Source organism: Myxocyprinus asiaticus, chromosome 40, assembly GCF_019703515.2.
Source record: "Myxocyprinus asiaticus isolate MX2 ecotype Aquarium Trade chromosome 40, UBuf_Myxa_2, whole genome shotgun sequence".
Taxonomy (NCBI): Eukaryota; Metazoa; Chordata; class Actinopteri; order Cypriniformes; family Catostomidae; genus Myxocyprinus; species Myxocyprinus asiaticus.
The window spans coordinates 24,361,388-24,379,408 of record NC_059383.1 but is presented as its reverse complement, the minus strand read 5'-3'; the positions used below and the strand labels follow the sequence as shown (position 1 = coordinate 24,379,408).

The 18,021-nt window shown below is 38.8% G+C and overlaps 2 protein-coding genes across 3 annotated transcripts in view; one reads left to right on the top strand and one right to left on the bottom strand.

The window, feature by feature from the left end:
• LOC127430798 (unconventional myosin-VIIa-like) overlaps positions 1 to 1,401 on the top strand; it is a 61,828-nt gene extending 60,427 nt beyond the window's left edge. Inside the window, exons 47-48 of the mRNA XM_051680872.1 lie at positions 103 to 222; positions 317 to 1,401. Of these exons, the coding sequence (XP_051536832.1) occupies positions 103 to 222; positions 317 to 409 (213 nt within the window). The 3' untranslated portion in view covers positions 410 to 1,401. The remainder of the gene's footprint in view (positions 1 to 102; positions 223 to 316) is intronic.
• A 7-nt stretch (positions 1,402 to 1,408) lies between these two features.
• On the bottom strand, positions 1,409 to 17,740 carry LOC127430799 (glycerophosphodiester phosphodiesterase domain-containing protein 5-like). Of its 2 annotated transcripts, XM_051680873.1 has the most exons (16): positions 17,617 to 17,740; positions 15,584 to 15,786; positions 15,141 to 15,244; positions 12,579 to 12,672; positions 12,248 to 12,307; positions 12,057 to 12,155; positions 11,876 to 11,969; positions 9,830 to 9,975; positions 8,750 to 8,832; positions 8,502 to 8,652; positions 7,698 to 7,922; positions 4,619 to 4,776; positions 4,308 to 4,455; positions 4,127 to 4,209; positions 3,185 to 3,265; positions 1,409 to 3,067 (listed from the first exon to the last, which is right to left on the bottom strand). In XM_051680873.1, exons 2-15 carry the CDS (start codon positions 15,764 to 15,766, stop codon positions 3,223 to 3,225), a joined length of 1,671 nt encoding a protein of 556 aa, XP_051536833.1. In that variant the 5' UTR covers positions 15,767 to 15,786; positions 17,617 to 17,740; the 3' UTR covers positions 1,409 to 3,067; positions 3,185 to 3,222. The 2 variants fall into 2 exon arrangements, with proteins under 2 accessions (XP_051536833.1, XP_051536834.1); XM_051680874.1 differs by lacking the exons at positions 1,409 to 3,067; positions 3,185 to 3,265; positions 4,127 to 4,209 and having other exon boundaries at positions 4,325 to 4,455; positions 4,583 to 4,776.
• Between the last annotated feature and the right edge of the window lie 281 nt (positions 17,741 to 18,021).

Here is an 18,021-nt window from a genome sequence, read left to right as displayed (position 1 = left end):
AGCAAAACTTTTGAGCTTTTAACTTTATACAGTGACCCCAAAAACTATTTAGACACCTTTAAACACAGGGCCACTGTATGACATTTGCTCATCTGCTTACAGGATATTTTGGGTACGCATCCCTTCACCAAAATCTCGAACTGGAGTAGTGGACATAGCTATTTCCACATCACTATTGGTAACCTGGTGAGAGGCAGCAAGCTGCTGTGTGAGACTTTATTGGTGAGTCGTAGAAGACTGGAAAATGCTGAGTAGATTTCACAGTTTATTGCATTGTTCAGCAATACAGTACTTCACAGTCAGACTTTGATTTCAGGGATACAAGATGGATGACCTTCTGACCTCTTACATCAGTCAGATGCTGACTACTATGACCAAGCAACGCAGTTCGCGTGGAGACAACAAGTAGCACAAAAGGTTTTCAATGGTTTATTTGTAAGACACACAGTGTGAACAACCCTTAAACATGTATTCTGCCATAGCTAAAAAGAATTTAGACATTCATGCAACATTTATGGAGAGCTGGCATATTTATATGGTACTGCAGAGCTGGCAGAGTTTTTCTCATTATTTTTTAGACACATCATTTTGATACACGAGGTTAAACTGATTCTATTTTTAGTATCATTACTTTTTCATACTGGAGCCTTAATTGACAAGTGTGAGTATAATTTATTTTATAGCAATTCTTGTCAATGTCAATGAAGAACATGTTTAATTGACAATCCGTACATTACAATGAGCCCGTGACTTGTTGCCTTGAAGTCCCCTGCCCCTCACAGTTTCTTACTCTGACACCAAATTGAAAGTATAACAGTTTGTCCTGAATTAAAGTTATTGATTTCAGCGAATTATTTATTGTCTAAATGATTTGCGCATCTCATTTTGCCAATTAAATACATTATAAAGATTTAGAAATTTTGCAATATTTTGTTTTGCTACATACCTCAAGACTACACTTGATTCTCATCCTAGTCATATACAATTTCTTTTATGTCATTTTAATCCTTAATTTTCCTATTTGTTTTCCGAAATCATTGGCACATGAATGTTTTCCTTCAATCAATGACTTTAGAATGTAATTAGGTCTAAAAAGATCCTCACATGGTTTGTTCTGAATATTATTTCAGTATGCAATATCGACTCTTCTTTCCCTTTGTAAAGACTTGACCAAGTATTGCAGAGATAAGTATTAAAATGTGTTTTATAAACTTTAATTCTCTGTAATATGACTACAATCTGTTTTCTTCGCAAGATATTTAGATATAAATGATTGCATCTTTAGACTTTATTCAATTGATTTTTTCAGTTTTTAGAATATATGCATTTGTTGTAGTTTATAATTCTGGTCATTTCTAATGTTGGAAGCTGCTGTATATAAATAAAACAAGATTGTCTATAAGATGGCATGGTTGTTTAATTGAGATTAATGACATTCAAGACATTCAAGACATCATAAACACAGGGAAGACTGTACGAAAGTAAGTACTCCAAAATAATTTTTTATCTTTATTTTATATCAAGCAAATTGCGATCAAAACCTGAAAAAAAAAAAAAAACATATATTTACACTGTACTCTGTATTGAATTTGGTTCTGCATAACTGTTGAATTGCTTCAGCCTTGGCTTGCATCTACTTCAGCTTCATCGCACAAGAAAAAATATAATATTCTTATCCTTTACTTTGCTATGTTCTGATTATGTAAATCAGCTAAAATGAAATGAGAAAAACCCTACATATTGTAATTTCAAGAACAAGTAGAGATTAACTTAGTTGATGAATTCATAATGAACAATAAGTGAACATTTATTGTTATAAAAAAATGCTGAAATAAATTGACAATTCAACAAAGGTGATGGGTGCTGAAAATAAGCCTAAAATAGTTAATATTACAGTAACTTATCCTTTTGTGTGCAACATGTGAAAAATATTTAGTTATAAATTAGATCTGTTCTCACACACACAAAAAAAATAATTATATTGCCTAATCGTGATGTAACATTTTATGCAAATCTTGTGAGTGCAAAACTAGTTTTCTTTAAAAAGTAAATGGAAAACAACATGCTCTTGCCAGAATTTGTTCAAGCAACAAGGGTAAGATTGTAAGTCTTCACAAACATAGTTAAGGTAAATAAACAAGGTAATTATCCAAACAATTAGAAATCTATGAGCAAATATCAGAGATTGAAATGTACTCAAACTAGATTGAGATCATCAAACACGTACAGATCATATTGCACTCTGCAGGCAAAGAGGAGACTAACCAAACAATGATTACATTTGGTGATTTGAACAAAACATGGCACCCACCAGTCAGATCAATCAACTTTCTTTTTTAAAGATGTTGCAGTGTCAGAACCTTTGAGCAAACCAGACAAACAAGGGTTCGCTTTGTGGCTTATTTTAAATATTACTTGCATCAGTTCTACATTAATTTAGAACAAGACAAAAAGGAACATTAGCAAAGAAATTATTTATGACCATTTATTTCTTACACAGTTAGGTCCAGTCAAGGAGTAATGATTCAGCTGAAATCAGAAAATGGGGTTTAATACTACTTAAGATGAAACAAAACCCCTCAAAATCCACTAATATTTTAGTAAAGGAAACATTTTATCATATTTCTGTTCATGCATGAAATGGAAACCTTTACAGAAGCACTGATAATACTTGGACTTGTAAAATATAAAGTCTGTGTGTGAGGTAGCCAGAATTTGGCATTTGATAACTGTATGGTTGTTTTTATAAAACATCATATCATGTGCAGACAGCTCACCTGTCTGTCATTTTTCAGAGTAGGAGTTCTGTCAGGTGTGACCAAATATTTATGATTTCTAAATTGTCTGGTCTGTCACTTGTGGCTTTTGACTATAGACATCTGAGCAATATTAACAGTGATATAGTTCTTCTTTCTTTTCTTTTTGATAAAAAGTGGTCCATATAGGCTTGAATAACTGAGCATCATTAGATGATTTTTGAAGATTAGGCATCACTGGGTGCTTCAGAGAGATAGTCCCGGCTTGTCAGAGCCACTCATGCTGGTTAAAGACCACACATCATTCATCTCTGTTCGAGGGAAGGTAAAACATGATCAGTATAATGGTCTTGAAGATTAAGATTAATTCTTCAGTTTTTAATGACTTGCCTTAAGGAGGTGGTTTGAGAGATTAAATGTCTCTTTACCTGTCCTGAACTGTATGTATAATCCATTTTTCAAGAATTTAACTGCTTCCCACACATAGAGCCAATCCACGCTCCCTCCACCTGCAATACAGATAGCAACACTGTACATAACTAGACAGACACCAGGGTTATAGAGAAAAATGCTCACTCGTTAACTTGTTCACTATTCCCTCAATAGAAAGTGGCACATAGTTCACTAAATAGTATATTAGTTAGTCAAAAAAGATAAAACACATGGCATTAAGCTGAGTTAATGGCTGAAAACAATTATTATTTTCCATTTTTGTTAGTGTATAACAACTATTTAACAACAAAAACAATAATTTCTCAATATCATTGTTATTATATAACAACTATTCAACAACAACAGTTATTATTTACCATTGTTGTTATATGATAACTATTCAACAACAACTTATTTACCATATTTGTTATTATCTAACAACAATTGCACAACAAAAAACAATTGTTATTTACTATCGCTGTTATTATATAACAAATATTCAGCAACAACAACAAATAATTATTTACCACCTTTGTTATTATAAAAACAATTATTTACCATCATTGTTATCACATAACTATTCAACTACTTAAACTATTTCTATGTACCATCTTTGTTATTGTATAACATCTATTTAACAACAAAAAATTATTATTTATCATCTTTGTTATTATATAACAACTATTCATCAACAAAAACAATTATTTACTATCTTTGTTATAATATAGCAGCCATTCAACAACAAAACACTGTTTTCATTTCCCATCTTTGTTACCATTCAACAACTATTTGACAACAACAACACTACAAATGGCTGACACCCCATTCAGTGCACTTTATAGGGAATATAAAGTGATTTCAGACAGCATGGTCATTTAAGAAATCAGTTATAAATACATGTCCTTACTCTATATAAAAAATTCTGTACTTGTACTCACCAGTGAAACAAAAAGATTATCAGGACAAGAACAAAGGAAGCCATATCAGTCAGAGTCCACATAAGCTTGTACTCATCTGATGTCTGAGGGAGAAACAGTAAATGAGAGAGACTGGGGAGAAAAAACTGCAATGAAATAGAGTGCCGATGACCAGACATATGTACTAACGTGTGTACTTTACCATCAGAAAGAGTGGTCTTTGCAGGTTCTTGAGGATGTGAACAGCATTTGTGGTGACAGAGTGAGCCCCTGCACACCAGGCAAGAGAATACAGCCACGGCTCGCTGATCACGTACAGGTTAGTGCTGATGTTAGCAGCAGCATATTTTCTGTGGTCAATAATAGGTCACTCATATACAAGAAAACACAACACTGAAGGCTTATAAGAATATGCATCTAGAATCTACATAACCTATAACAAAGAATATCTTTAAGAATACGTTATACAACAATTACTTGAATAGTTTATGATTTTAGCTCATCTTTCCATGCCTGATAACTTTCTCTGACATGGAGCTGTAGTGGATGTTGAGTTTAACTATGTTTCTGAGCTGAAGGTCCTCCACTGGTGCTTGCTCGCTTGTGGTCTGCTGTAACTCAGGATCTGTTTCTTGTACAAACTCTCTGAACTCTGGAGGCAGCCACAACACCTGAGAAACAATGAATGCATTAGATAGTTCCAAACAAAGCACATACTGTGCATCCTACACGAAAGAGTAATCTTAAATTCATTAACGTCCCAAAAGCAAGTATGGTCTCTGAAAGTGTGTGATTTCTGCGCCACCAAACGGAATAGAGCGCAACAGTGCCCGTCCACTTTTTCAGCCATCTTGATTCCTGTAATATTTTTACCCATTAATTTCTTCTATAGGGATTTCTTTAAAGTCTTTATAAAAGCATTCCAAGCCATGAACCAAACCAACCAGCTCCATGGTGAATCACAAGATTGCAAGCTTTGATTTTAAGCAAAAAAGTATTTGAAAATCAGACAGAAAGACAAAGGTACAAGACTGTATACTAATGTTTTTCATGAGGGCACAAACTAAACTCAGCAAAAAAATAAACGTCCTCTCACTTTCAACTGCTTTTATTTTCAGCAAACTTAACATGTGTAAATATTTGTATGAACATAAAAAGATTCAACAACTAAGACATAACAAAGGGGGGGGGGTCAAAATCAAAAGTAACAGTCAGTATCTGGTGTGGCCACCAGCTGCTTTAAGTACTTCAGTGCATCTCCTCCTCATGGACTGCACCAGATTTGCCAGTTCTTGCTATGAGATGTTACCCCAATATTCCACCAAGGCACTTGCAAGTTCCCGGACATTTCTGGGGGGAATGGCCCTAGCCCTCACCCTCCGATCCAACAGGTCCCAGACATGCTCAATGGGATTGAGATCCGGGCTCTTCGCTGGCCATGGGAGAACACTGACATTCCTGTCTTGCAGGAAATCACACACAGAACGAGCAGTATGGCTGGTGGCATTCGTCATGCTGGAGGGTCATGTCAGGATAAGCCTGCAGGAAGGGTACCACATGAGGGAGGAGGATGTCTTCCCAGTAACGCACAGCGTCGAGATTGCCTGCAATGACAACAAGCTCAGTCCAATGATGCTGTGACACACCGCCCCAGACAATGACGGACCATCCACCTCCAAATCGATCCCGCTCCAGAGTACAGGCCTCGGTGTAACACTCATTCCTTCGATGATAAATGTGAGTCCGACCATCACCCCTGGTGAGACAAAACCGCGACTCGTCAGTGAAGAGCACTTTTTGCCAGTTCTGTCTGGTCCAGTGAAGGTGGGATTGTGCCCATAGGCGACATTGTTGCCGGTGATGTCTGGTTAGGACCTGCCTTACAACAGGCCTACAAGCCCTCAGTCCAGCCTCTCTCAGCCTATTGCGGACAGTCTGAGCACTGATGGAGGGATTGTGTGTTCCTGGTGTAACTCGGGCAGTTGCTGTTTCCATCCTGTACCTGTCCCACAGGTGTGATATTCGGATGTACCGATCCTGTGCAGGTGTTGTTACACGTGGTCTGCCACTGCGAGGACAATCAGCTGTCCTTCCTGTCTCCCTGTAGCACTCTCTTAGGTGTCTCACAGTACGGACATTGCAATTTATTGCCCTGGCCACATCTGCAGTCCTCATACCTCCATGCAGCATGCCTAAGGCATGTTCATGACAGATGAGCAGGGACCCTGGGCATCTTTCTTTTGGTGTTTTTCAGAGTCAGTAGAAAGGTCTCTTTAGTGTCCTAAGTTTTTATAACTGTGACCTTAATTGCCTACTGTCTGTAAGCTGTTAGTGTCTTAATGACCGTTCCACAGGTGCATGTTCATTAATTGTTTATGGTTCATTGAACAAGCATGGAAAACGTCCTGGTTACTTTCGTAACCTCCGTTCCCTGATGGAGGGAACAAGATGTTGTGTTGATGTAGTGACACTAGGGGTCACTCTTGGGAGCCCCAAACACCTCTGCTTTTTGAAAAAAGGCCAATGGAAATTGGTGAGTGGAATTTGCATGCCACTCCCCCAGATATACGGGTATAAAAGGAGCTGGTATGCAACCACTCATTCAGGTTTTGTGCTGAGGAGCCGAGACAAGGTCTCGGCCATTTCAGCGGGTAGTTCAGCGTTGTGGCAAGAGGGACACAACGTCTCATTCCCTCCATCATGGAACGGAGGTTACGCAAGTAACCAGGATGTTCCCTATCTGTCACTCACTCGACGTTGCCTCTCACATATCGACCAGGTTGAGCCAAAGGTGGTGTTCCTGGACCACCAGGGTGGACATCGCCTGCCCAAGAGACCGCGCCGTGACCTTCGTCACCCGGAGAGCGAGGTCGGTCGCCAAGCGCATTTCCTGCATCAGTCCCGAGTCAGAACTACCCTCGTGCAGCTCTTTTAACGCCTTGGCTTGGTGTACCTGCAGGAGAGCCATGGCGTGCAGGGCGAAGGCGGCTTGTCCAGCGGCACCGTAGGCCTTAGCCGTCAGAGATGACGTAAACCTACAGGCCCTGGACGGGAGCCTCGGGTGCCCGCGCCAGGTGGTGGCACTCTGCGGGAACAAGTGCACCGCGAGCACCTTATCCACCTGGGGGATCACCGAATACCCCTTGGCCGCCCCACCATCGAAGGTAGTGAGAGCAGGGGCGCTGAAAGATCGGGACCGGGTGGTAAAAGGTGCCCCCCACTATCTTGTCAGTTCCTCATGCACTTCTGGGAAGAAAGGAACCGGGGCGGGGTGCGGCCGTGAGTGGCGCTCTGGGCCCAGGAACCAATCATTGATCCGCGAGGGTTCAGGGGAGAGTGGAGGGTTCCACTCTAGCCTGACGCTCAGAATGTCCAAGTTACTTTCAAGTTACACACTGACTGATTACTACCACTACAATAATACGTTTTATTTATATAGTGCCTTTCAATAACCCAAGATCGCTTTACAGAAATATCAAACAAAACAAAACATAAATACAGAGCAAAAAAACAATACATTTATAGATAGACATTTACAAGTTTAAAGTTCAATTGCACTACTGTGTAATGGCTTAACAGTGTAACGGCACACCTGACTTGAGTGAATAGATGACTCATTCTTGAGGACTTCCAGGGTGCGGGATATCCAAGTGTCCCTATAAGGGTGACCCCTGGGTGGCCGGTACAGATCAAAGATCACTAGTTTCCCATACTGAGCAGCCAGATCCAGGAAGGCCCTCAGTGTGCACACAGACTGATTATGAGCTTGCATCCGCTCCTCTGGGCTCAGAGAGGAAGCTGTTCTAAAAGGGTCTTGCTAGCAGAAAACCAGGAAATGAATATTTAAAATACTCTTTGTTTAAAGATTTCTTAAATAGGAAAAAAATCTCTTGATTTGTTCTAACATTGTTCTACCCAAACAAAATACATTTACACTGTACAGTGCCCCCAAAATGTACTTTTTGAATTTCATTGCATTAGATAACAAAATATCAAATCAAGTAGCATCTGCAAAAATAACTTTATTGAGCCATTTTAGCAATTCCTTTTAATCATCTGGTGTCAAGGACATTTTTAGTGGATGTATGAAGTCAGTCCCCCTCGAGTTCACTCTGGTGTCCTAGCACGTTTATCACATTAACTATGGACATGATCCACCAACTCTGACAACCAGAAAGTGGAAAGATACAGTATTTTTGTCTTAATTTTAAACAATTCATTTATTGCTTTGGTTGATATGTGTGTTTTTGCTATCTTTCTTTAAAATAAATGCCGCTTGGTTTGATATTTTGTTATATAATGCAAAAACATTCATCCATTTTTAAGTGTAGCCTACATTCTTTTTGGGTCACTATACTCCTTGATATGGGATTAAAAATGCATCTCTTAGCCTTACAGAGAAGATCCAGGATCCAGCATTGAGCCTCTCCAACTCTCTCCATGTAAACATGGCAGGTGAGGTTTCTGTCCAGTTAGGGAACACATCTTCCACATTAGTTGTCCTGCGCAAGTTCTTATCATGCATGAGGAAAGGTACTCCATCATAGCTGCAGCAAGAGATGTTACATGAAACGATGTTAATAGAGGAACACCATTATAGATCTATTATAATTTAAAGAGGCTTTCTTTGGAGCTACAAGTGACCTGATAGTGACATCAGTCTCCAGACCATCAGCTCCAGCTTCCACTGCCTTCTCAAAAGACATGAAGGTATTTTCAGGTGCAAGCTGAGAGGAAATACAACAGATATTATATATATATATATATATATATATATATATATATATATATATATATATATATATATATATACAGTACTGTGCAAAAGTCTTACGCACATAAGATATTTCACAAAAACATTTGTCTTAAGATGGTTATTTATATCTTCAGCTTTATTGAGTCAAAATGAAATACACATTTTTGACTCCCAAACATTCCTTTTGCAAATAGAATAGAATAGAAGAACAGGGAGCCCTGCAACAGATTGCATGACCCCCACAGAGCCCCCCACTGAACATCGAGTCTGGGATTACATGAAGAGACAGAAGCATCTGAGACAGCTTAAATAGATACAAGAACTGCAGCGAATTCTCCAAGAAGTTTGGAACATCCTATCTGCCAACAACCAAGATAAACTGTGTCCAGGTGTACCTAGGAGAAATGCTGCTGTTTTGAAGGCAAAAGTGGTCACACCAAACATTGATTTAGCTTTTTTTTTGTTTTCTGGTCTTTGTATGATGTTAATTTATAAATGAAAACTATTCATAGCATTATTTTTGAAGAAATCCTCACTAGGCAAAATTTTTCACAAGTACCTAAAACTTTTTCACAGTACTGTATATATATATAAATATATATATATATATATATATATATATATGCATACAATAAATTGCTGTTCTATAAATTCCACACAGCCATATACAGTGCATGTTATCATTTAAATTGTTTTTAATTTTATTAATTTTATTTGAAAATTGACATGTCTAACCACTCCAACAAACAGAGCAGTGTTAAAAGTGCAACAGTCACAGTGTTTATCTGCTTCTTAGAAGTCAACTTGCAAATGGCTTGCTTATAGTTGTTTCTGCACATTGAACTGGGATACAAGAGAGTATTTTAATATCACAAAACAAACTTCACCTTTACAAAAGCAAAACAAATGGTTATATTCAAAGGTTGGTGCTTGAGCCTAAAACGGCAAAGAATAATAATGAAGCGTACCATTGGTGCTCCCCTGTGTCCAATTAAAGCAGGAGCTGGCCCCAAGCTGTTCCTATCTTTAATGCAGGGGGAATGCATACCCAGAGGTATCAGGTACAGAGTGACTAGAACAGCAACATACAGCCCCAGAATAACCATCCGTCTCACTTAAACAAACACAAACACTGGTTAATTCACGAGGAGTTGTACCACAAATGACTGACTGACCAAGATTAATGAAATATGCACTGTATTCACAATAAGAAGATGGACTTTCTGTGATAAAGGTCCATGCATTTATTACTTTATTTTAGTATTAGAATGACATCACTGTGGTGCAAACAAACCATTATATAAAGTATAATCATGTGTTTGTCCTCCTTTATGCACAATATATTTGGCAAGATGGTATTAAATCGTCCTGGTTACTTGCGTAACCTGCGTTCCCTGATGGAGGGAACGAGACGTTGTGTCGATGTAGTGACACTAGGGATCACTCTTGGGAGCCTGAAACACCTCTGGTCTTTGATAAAAGGCCAATGAAAATTGGTGAGTGGTATTTGCATGCCACTCCCCCGGACATACGGGTATAAAAGGAGCTGGTATGCAACAACTCATTCAGGTTTTATGCTGAGGAGCCGAGACAAGGTCCGGCCATTTCAGCGGATAGTTCAGCGTTGTGGCAGGAGGGACACAACGTCTCATTCCCTCCATTAGGGAACGGAGGTTACGCAAGTAACCAGGACATTCCCTATCTGTCACTCACTCGATGTTGTGTCGATGTAGTGACACTAGGGGTCCCTATACAAAACGCTGCAACTGGCTGAACTGTGTTACGTGAACTGGCGGTGTGTGAGGGGCAGACCACTGTGTGCCTCGTGGCCAGCGCACCAGGCTGACACGTAACCTCCCCCAACATAGTTATGAGTGTCGAACGGCCCTTTGGGGACAAGTCGACTACCCAAAAGGGCTAACCCAGTCGTGGCCTCTTTTCCCCTTCTTTTTTTCCACTCCCTAAAAAAGAAGGGGGATTATCCGACTGGGCCACCAGGTCTAGTCGGGGGGTGTCCCTCCCAAGGGGAGGACACTGCGGAGACCACATCTCGCCCAAAGAGAGGGGGGGATATTTAAGTGGAAAATACATCACATGGTCTTGCCGACCATGTGGAGAGTCTCACGGTAGATACTACCCAACGGGGGAGGAGTTGCTACAAACATGGAGACTGTGGCAGAGGGGGCTCATGCTCAAGGAAGACGCAGTTTGCCAACAGGGAAATAAATTAGCGGAAGATATACATCACATGTGGGATACCTTACAGGGAACCGCCAGATGCGGAGCACCTACCCCAGAACAGGGCTCTTAGTTAGCACGTGTACTCGGCCAGCAGTGAGTCTCTCCGAAAACTCAACTGCCACAGGGCTCGGAAGAAGTCAACCAGGGAACATAGTTTGTGAACACTACTGGGAATTAATGGAACAAGTCTTCAGCTCAGAGGAGGTGAAAGGCGCTATGTGCAAGCGATACACCCGGCCGGCTAGCCCTGGCTTATCCGCTTGTATTGTGTACCACTACCTGGGATGAAACCGGTTCCACCCGGAGCTTATAGAACCTTGCAAAGGTGTTGGGTGTTGCCCAGCCTGCTGCTCTGCAAATGTCTGTTAGAGAGGCACCCCTGGCCAGGGCCCAGGAGGCTGCTACACCCCTGATAGAATGGGTTCTCTTTTTTCTGCCGAAGCGCCCAGGGGCGTTCTCTGCAGTGCACCAGTGCAGAGGAGGGAGAAGCCACTGGAATGTGCCATCAGATCCAGCAGAGGTGAATGAACAGTCGTGAGAATTCAGCTCAATGAGCATGACCGTTCGGCTCCGAAGAGAAAATCTGAATGAGTGGTTGCATACCAGCTCCTTTTATACCCGTATGTCCGGGGGAGTGGCATGCAAATACCACTCACCAATTTTCACTGGCCTTTTATCAAAGACCAGAGGTGTTTCGGGCTCCCAAGTGTGACCCCTAGTGTCACTACATCGACACAACATCGAGTGAGTGACAGATAGGGAATCAGTCTTACCTCTCATTTTAGGCCGGAAGACATGCAAGGCTATTGGCCATGATAATAAGGTCATTAAAAGCACACCACCTATGTGTAGATATGGAGCAGTTACCTAAATGAGAAATGTCACAAATAATTATATAGTGAGGATCAGCATGATGTAGATGTATGTGGGATAAACATTTGGTTGTGAACCTGCCTGAAAAGATAATAGTACAGTTATCCACTCCTTGCTCCATAAATCTGTGAGAACCAATGTGGCCACGACGGAGAGAATCAAAGTTAACAAGATGCCGATCTATTAAAAGAGATGTGTTCTATGTAAACCATCAATTCTCAGTTTTCAGTATTTATTATTATACATAATAGGTAAGATGTGGAAGAAGTTACCTTGTGACACCAATGTAAATATAATCTCTGGCCTTCTGAGAGAAGACAAACTGCAAGCAGCTATGAATGAAAACTCATTACTGTAAATGCATATGTACATATGTACAGTATATGCATTCTATAGCTAAGGGTTTATTAGATTTAATAGAAAGACTTTTCAGTAACATTTTATTATACAGTTAAGCTTAATAAGCAAAAGAATACTACGCTGACAAAATACAGTAAGCTGATTTAGTGATTTGTGATAATGGAGCACATTAATCTGTAATACTGGTTTCATAATTGTGGGGTTATGTAAAGAAATGAGAATGAATGCTCTCATAACACATACCAGCAGAAATGCAACATAAGTGAACAGAAAAACAGCAAGAATCAACAAAACTATGGACCACGGAAACCAGAAGCCAAGATTTCCAAAATTAAACCTAGAGACAAACAGAGGAAAATTATTCAATTTTTTTTTTTAACAGCTAATATCCCTGTTAACCCTGCTGAAAAAAACTGCTAATATCAGCCTATACTGGTTGGCTTGTCTTAGCTGGTTTAAACTGGTCATAGCTGGTTTAAGAGGGTCTCTCAGCCAAGCCAGACCACCTTGAAGTGCCCAAAACTCCTCCAAAACCAACCAACCTGATTATTTATTTTTTTTTCCTTCAGGGGAGTTTAAAGTTCTTAATTATTCTTGAATCATCTCTCAATTTTTAAAAACAAATATTTACGTTTATTTAGTCTGTTAAGAAACTACTTTTGGCACATGTCTAAGTTTACGTGTATACAATATATGGTACAACGGGCTAAAAGCCCCCTGGGGTCAAAGGCTCCTTCAAATTTTTTTTTCCCCAAAAACACTAAATAGCATCAAAATTTTCAACAGGAATTTCCTAAACACCTGTTTGTCACTATACACTGCAAAATTTTAGATCATTTCTTGTGATGTCTAAAGGTTGATTTTGAGGCAATTTGATCTCAAATGTAATCATTTTTAAAATATTGCAAATGTATATACACTGGCGGCCAAAAGTTCGGAATAATGTACAGATTTTGCTCTTATGGAAAGAAATTGGTACTTTTATTTACCAAAGTGGCATTCAACTGATCATAATGTGTCAGTCATATACAATATAGTCAGGGCATTAATAACATGAAAAATTACTATTACAATTTATTTTTAAAATCTGAACTTCTTAAACCACTTCAAAGAGTTCTCATCAAAAAAATCCTCCACATGCAGCAATGACAGCTTTGCAGATCCTTGGCATTCTAGCTGTCAGTTTGTCCAGATACTCCGGTGACATTTCACCCCACGCTTCCTGTAGCACTTGCCATAGATGTGGCATCTATGTCGGGCACTTCTCACGCACCTTACAGTCTAGCTGATCCCACAAAAGCTCAATGGGGTTAAGATCCATAACACTCTTTTCCAATTATCTGTTGTCCAATGTCTGTTTTTCTTTTTGTTTTTCTGTTTCAAAAGTGGCTTTTTCTTTGCAATTCTTCCCATAAGGCCTGCACCCCTGAGTCTTCTCTTTACTGTTGTAAATGCAACTGGTGTTGAGCGGGTAGAATTCAATGAAGCTGTCAGCTGAGGACATGTGAGGTGTCTATTTCTCAAACTAGAGACTCTGATGTACTTATCTTGTTTAGTTGAACATCTGGGCCTTCCACATCTCTTTCTGTCCTTGTTAGAGCCAATTGTCCTTTGTCTTTGAAGACTTTAGTGTACACCTTTGTATGAAATCTTCAGATTTTTGGCCTTTCCAAGCATTGTGTAGCCTTCATTCCTCAAAACAATGATTGACTGAAGAGTTTTTAGAGAAAGCGGTTTCTTTTTAGCCATTTTTGACCTAATATTGACCTTAAGACATGCCAGTCTATTGAATACTGTGGTAACTCAAAAAACAAAAAACAACAAAGACAACGTTAAGCTTCATTTAACGAACCAAATAGCTTTCAGCGGTGTTTGATATAATGGCAAGTGATTTTCTAGTACCAAATTAGCAATTTAGCATGATTACTCAAGGATAAGGTGTTGGAGTGATGGCTGCTGGAAATGGGGCCTGTCTAGATTTGATCAAAAATTACTTTTTTCAAATAGTGATGGTGCTGTTTTTTACATCAGTGATGTCCTGACTATACTTTGTGATCAGTTGAATGCCACTTTGGTGAATTAAAGTACCAATTTCTTTCCAAATGAGCAAAATCTGTACATTATTCCAAACTTTTGGCCACCAGAGTAGCTAATCAAAATCTCTGAAATTATCACATTTATTTTGAGACAAAATAATTATTTGTATACAGATTTGTTATGAAGAATTTTCAAAGTGGGCTCACACTGACTGATCCAATCACAATGGAGATTAATTTGTTTATAGAATAACTGAGATGTGATTTAAATGAACAAGAAGTGATGCACCCTTTTCTGAAGTGGTTATTTTGAATAAGCATTATCTTAATTTGTTACTAAAAAAGCATCTTGCTGTCTTAAATGTATTTACCTAAGTTGACAAATTGTGCCCTGTAACTATTGCCCCAGTATCTACACTATATCAATATAAACCACCTGGGAGCCTTTTACCCCAAAAGCCCCCCTCACCACCTTCTTTAAAAAATATATATATACAGGTGCATCTCAATAAATTAGAATGTCATGGAAAAGTTCATTTATTTCAGTAATTCAACTCAAATTGTGAAACTCATGTATTAAATAAATTCAGTGCACACAGACTGAAGTAGTTTAAGTCTTTGGTTCTTTTAATTGTGATGATTTTGGCTCACATTTAACAAAAACCCACAAAACTTTCAAAACTTTTTTAATAAGAAACAATTACTGAGTGCACCTTTAAGGTGTGCCTTTAGACCCGTTGTACCCTACATTTTTGTGTATGACACCAACCAGTCAAAGTCATTGTAGTCATTTTGTGCTTCACCCCAGAAGAACAGGAACACCAGACTGAGACAAAAGGTCAGAACGATCAGGGCGAAACTGCCACACTCCAGCTGCAAGATTAAAGACAGTTAGCCTATTAAAGCCATTATATAATATCATACTGTATATTATGTATAATATATAATGCACAAATATCTAGCTTACTGCCATTACACTTTCCACCTGACCTGAAAGTAATTTTAATAATCACATAAGGTCATATAAGGATGCAAAAGCTTGTAGAATGTATGGGAGAAAGAACAATACTCTGTTTGTTTGCATCACTTCCTCTCATTTTAAAGGCCTATGTACAGTACACTTTGATCAGATGAATACTAAACTTGTGTACTTATTTTATAAAAAAGTAATATACAGATAAATTAGCTGTGTTTTGCAATATATGGGAGCACCTTAGAGCAGCAGCAGTGTCCCGGCTGGGCATGGGTGCGCTGGTCGCATCTCCACTGGCAACTATAAAGTCCAGCCAGACAGGAGACAAAGGGCTGATGCTCATTTCGCTGCAGTAATTGTTGGCGTACCACCTTTAGCTTTCCCAACTTCAGCTGGGTCAACTGGGTCAGTGTTGTGCCCATAAGGGAGACGAATGAGGGTTCTGCCATTGTACAAACAATATAATAACTGTCGTATCATCCATCAATACGTTCATAAAATATATGTTGTTTGAGACTTGATGAACTGCACAAGATCAATCAAATCAGAATTATGTCTTGTGGGCACACTATAAAAAGTGGTAACCTGCAATTGTTACCTTATCTTTCTACCAGATCTAACCCTTAAAACATTTTTTGTTGATGTCACTGTCATCTAATGTATTCCAGTTGGTTGACATATGTTAAATAATGTTTTTGACTTCAATAAAAACCAATTAATTTAGATGTTATCACATGAAGCACGCTATTTAGCTTAACTTCTACATCATGCTGGTCATTTAATAAAGACAGATCCTCAAAAAACTTTTAAATTAACCACAGTTGTTGTCTGCTTGAATATACAGCTTGTTATTTTAATGTTGCATCAACTTCATCACGTTAATCAAAACTCAGAACCTACTGAAACAATAATAATAATTTCCTCATTAATTAATGATTTGTTTTTAATCTTTTATTGATATTGTCAGTTTAAGTTTAACATTTTAAAGTATATCTTCATATGTTCATTCATTTAATGTTCCTATATTCATAATTGTGTATTTTAAATATTTATCCCATAACATTATTTGTAACTGCTGTGTAAATGTAGGTTATTTATGCCTTCTCTGGGCAGCAATAAACAGTCTTTGTAAATACACCAATGCACCACTTCAGATGCAGCTTCTGTGCCACCTTTGCAGTGTAAAGAAACATTTGCCTACTGCTCATTCATTAAAGTGATAGTTGTAAAGGGATAGCTGTAACCGGGGTTGTAAATGATACGTGCTGAATGAGCACTGTGAGTAGCTACTTAAAATATAGTTCATCCAAAAATGAAAATTCTCTTATCATTTACTCACCGTCAAGTAATCCCAGATGTGTATGTCTTTCTTTCTTCTGCGGAACACAAACGAAGATTTTAAGAAGAATATCTCAGCTCTGTAGGTCCATTCAATGGAAGTGGTGGTCATAAATCTGAAGGTCATAAAGGCAGCATAAAAGTACTCCATATGACTCCATTGGATAAATACATAACTTAAGAAGTCATGCGATAAATGTGGGTGAGAAACAGATGCATTTTTATGTCCTTTTTACTATAAATCTGCACCTTTGACCAGCCCTGATCAGTAGGTGGCGATATTCACGAAGAATGCAAAAAGGAAAAGGAGATTTCCAGTAAAAAAAGGACTTACATTTTGATCTGTTTCTCACCCACACCTATCAGATCACTTCTGAAGTTGTGGATTTAACCACTGGAATCGAATGGATTTTATGCTACCTTTGGCCACCATTCACTGTCATTTTATTGACCTACAGAGCTGAGATATAGCCCACTTTTAAAAATCTTCATTCGTGTTCTGCAGTAGAAAGAAAGCCATACACATCTGAGATGGCACGAGGGTGAGTAAATGATGAGAGAATCTTCATTTTTGTGTGAAATATCCCTTTAAGTAGCTGCTTACAGTGCTTCATTTAGCACGTATTATTTACAACCCAGTTTATAATCTACTGTTACAATGTAATGAAGCAGTAACCATAACATCAATGGCATGTGACTGGAAAGTTACAAACATGCTCTTTTTATTAGGAAAGACTTATTGGAAGAGTTTTCAGTCTCAACCAACGCGCAAAAGTCCCTTTCTCTATTCTTTGTTGCCTACTTTCTGTCCACAAAATTGTGACACTAGGCAACCAAATGTTTACGCGTTTACAATGATCACTTTCATCTTGGCAATATGGTATTAGTAACAAAATATAGTGAGTTCTGTAATCGCAAAGATATAAAATCTCACCGAACCGTCACGTCAGAACCGCCGTCAATGCGTCTGGGACTCTGGCTGTCCGCTGCTCTCAATTGAAAGGGAAGACCTTCCGTTCAATGTTTATTGTTCTAATGCCAGCTGACGTGTGTGTGTGTGTGTGTGTGTGTGTGTGTGTGTGTTTTAGAGTTAGTGCTCCTGCACAGTGGTATTATTGTGCGTCAGCGTCTGTTAAAACGTAATTGAATTTACATAACAAGAGGGGCCGCTGTGCAAAAAGTAGCCTACATTTCTACGTGGTGGTTGTTTACCTAATCTTGGCAGCGTTAGTGGCCGGTTTCTAAGGACTACGGATGATAACCAGTTCTGATGCATTGGGACTCGTTTTCTATAACTTATGATACATTTGTATCACAACAACTAATTAATAATTTACGC

Coding starts and splice junctions, on each gene's coding strand:
- LOC127430799 (XM_051680873.1), bottom strand. CDS start 15,766: ATGGGCACAACACTGACCCAGTTGACCCAGCTGAAGTTGGGAAAGCTA. Junction 15,245..15,583: donor GACACTGCTGCTGCTCTAAG/GTGCTCCCATAT, acceptor TTAATCTTGCAG/CTGGAGTGTGGCAGTTTCGC. Junction 3,266..4,126: donor ATAATCTTTTTGTTTCACTG/GTGAGTACAAGT, acceptor TCTGTATTGCAG/GTGGAGGGAGCGTGGATTGG.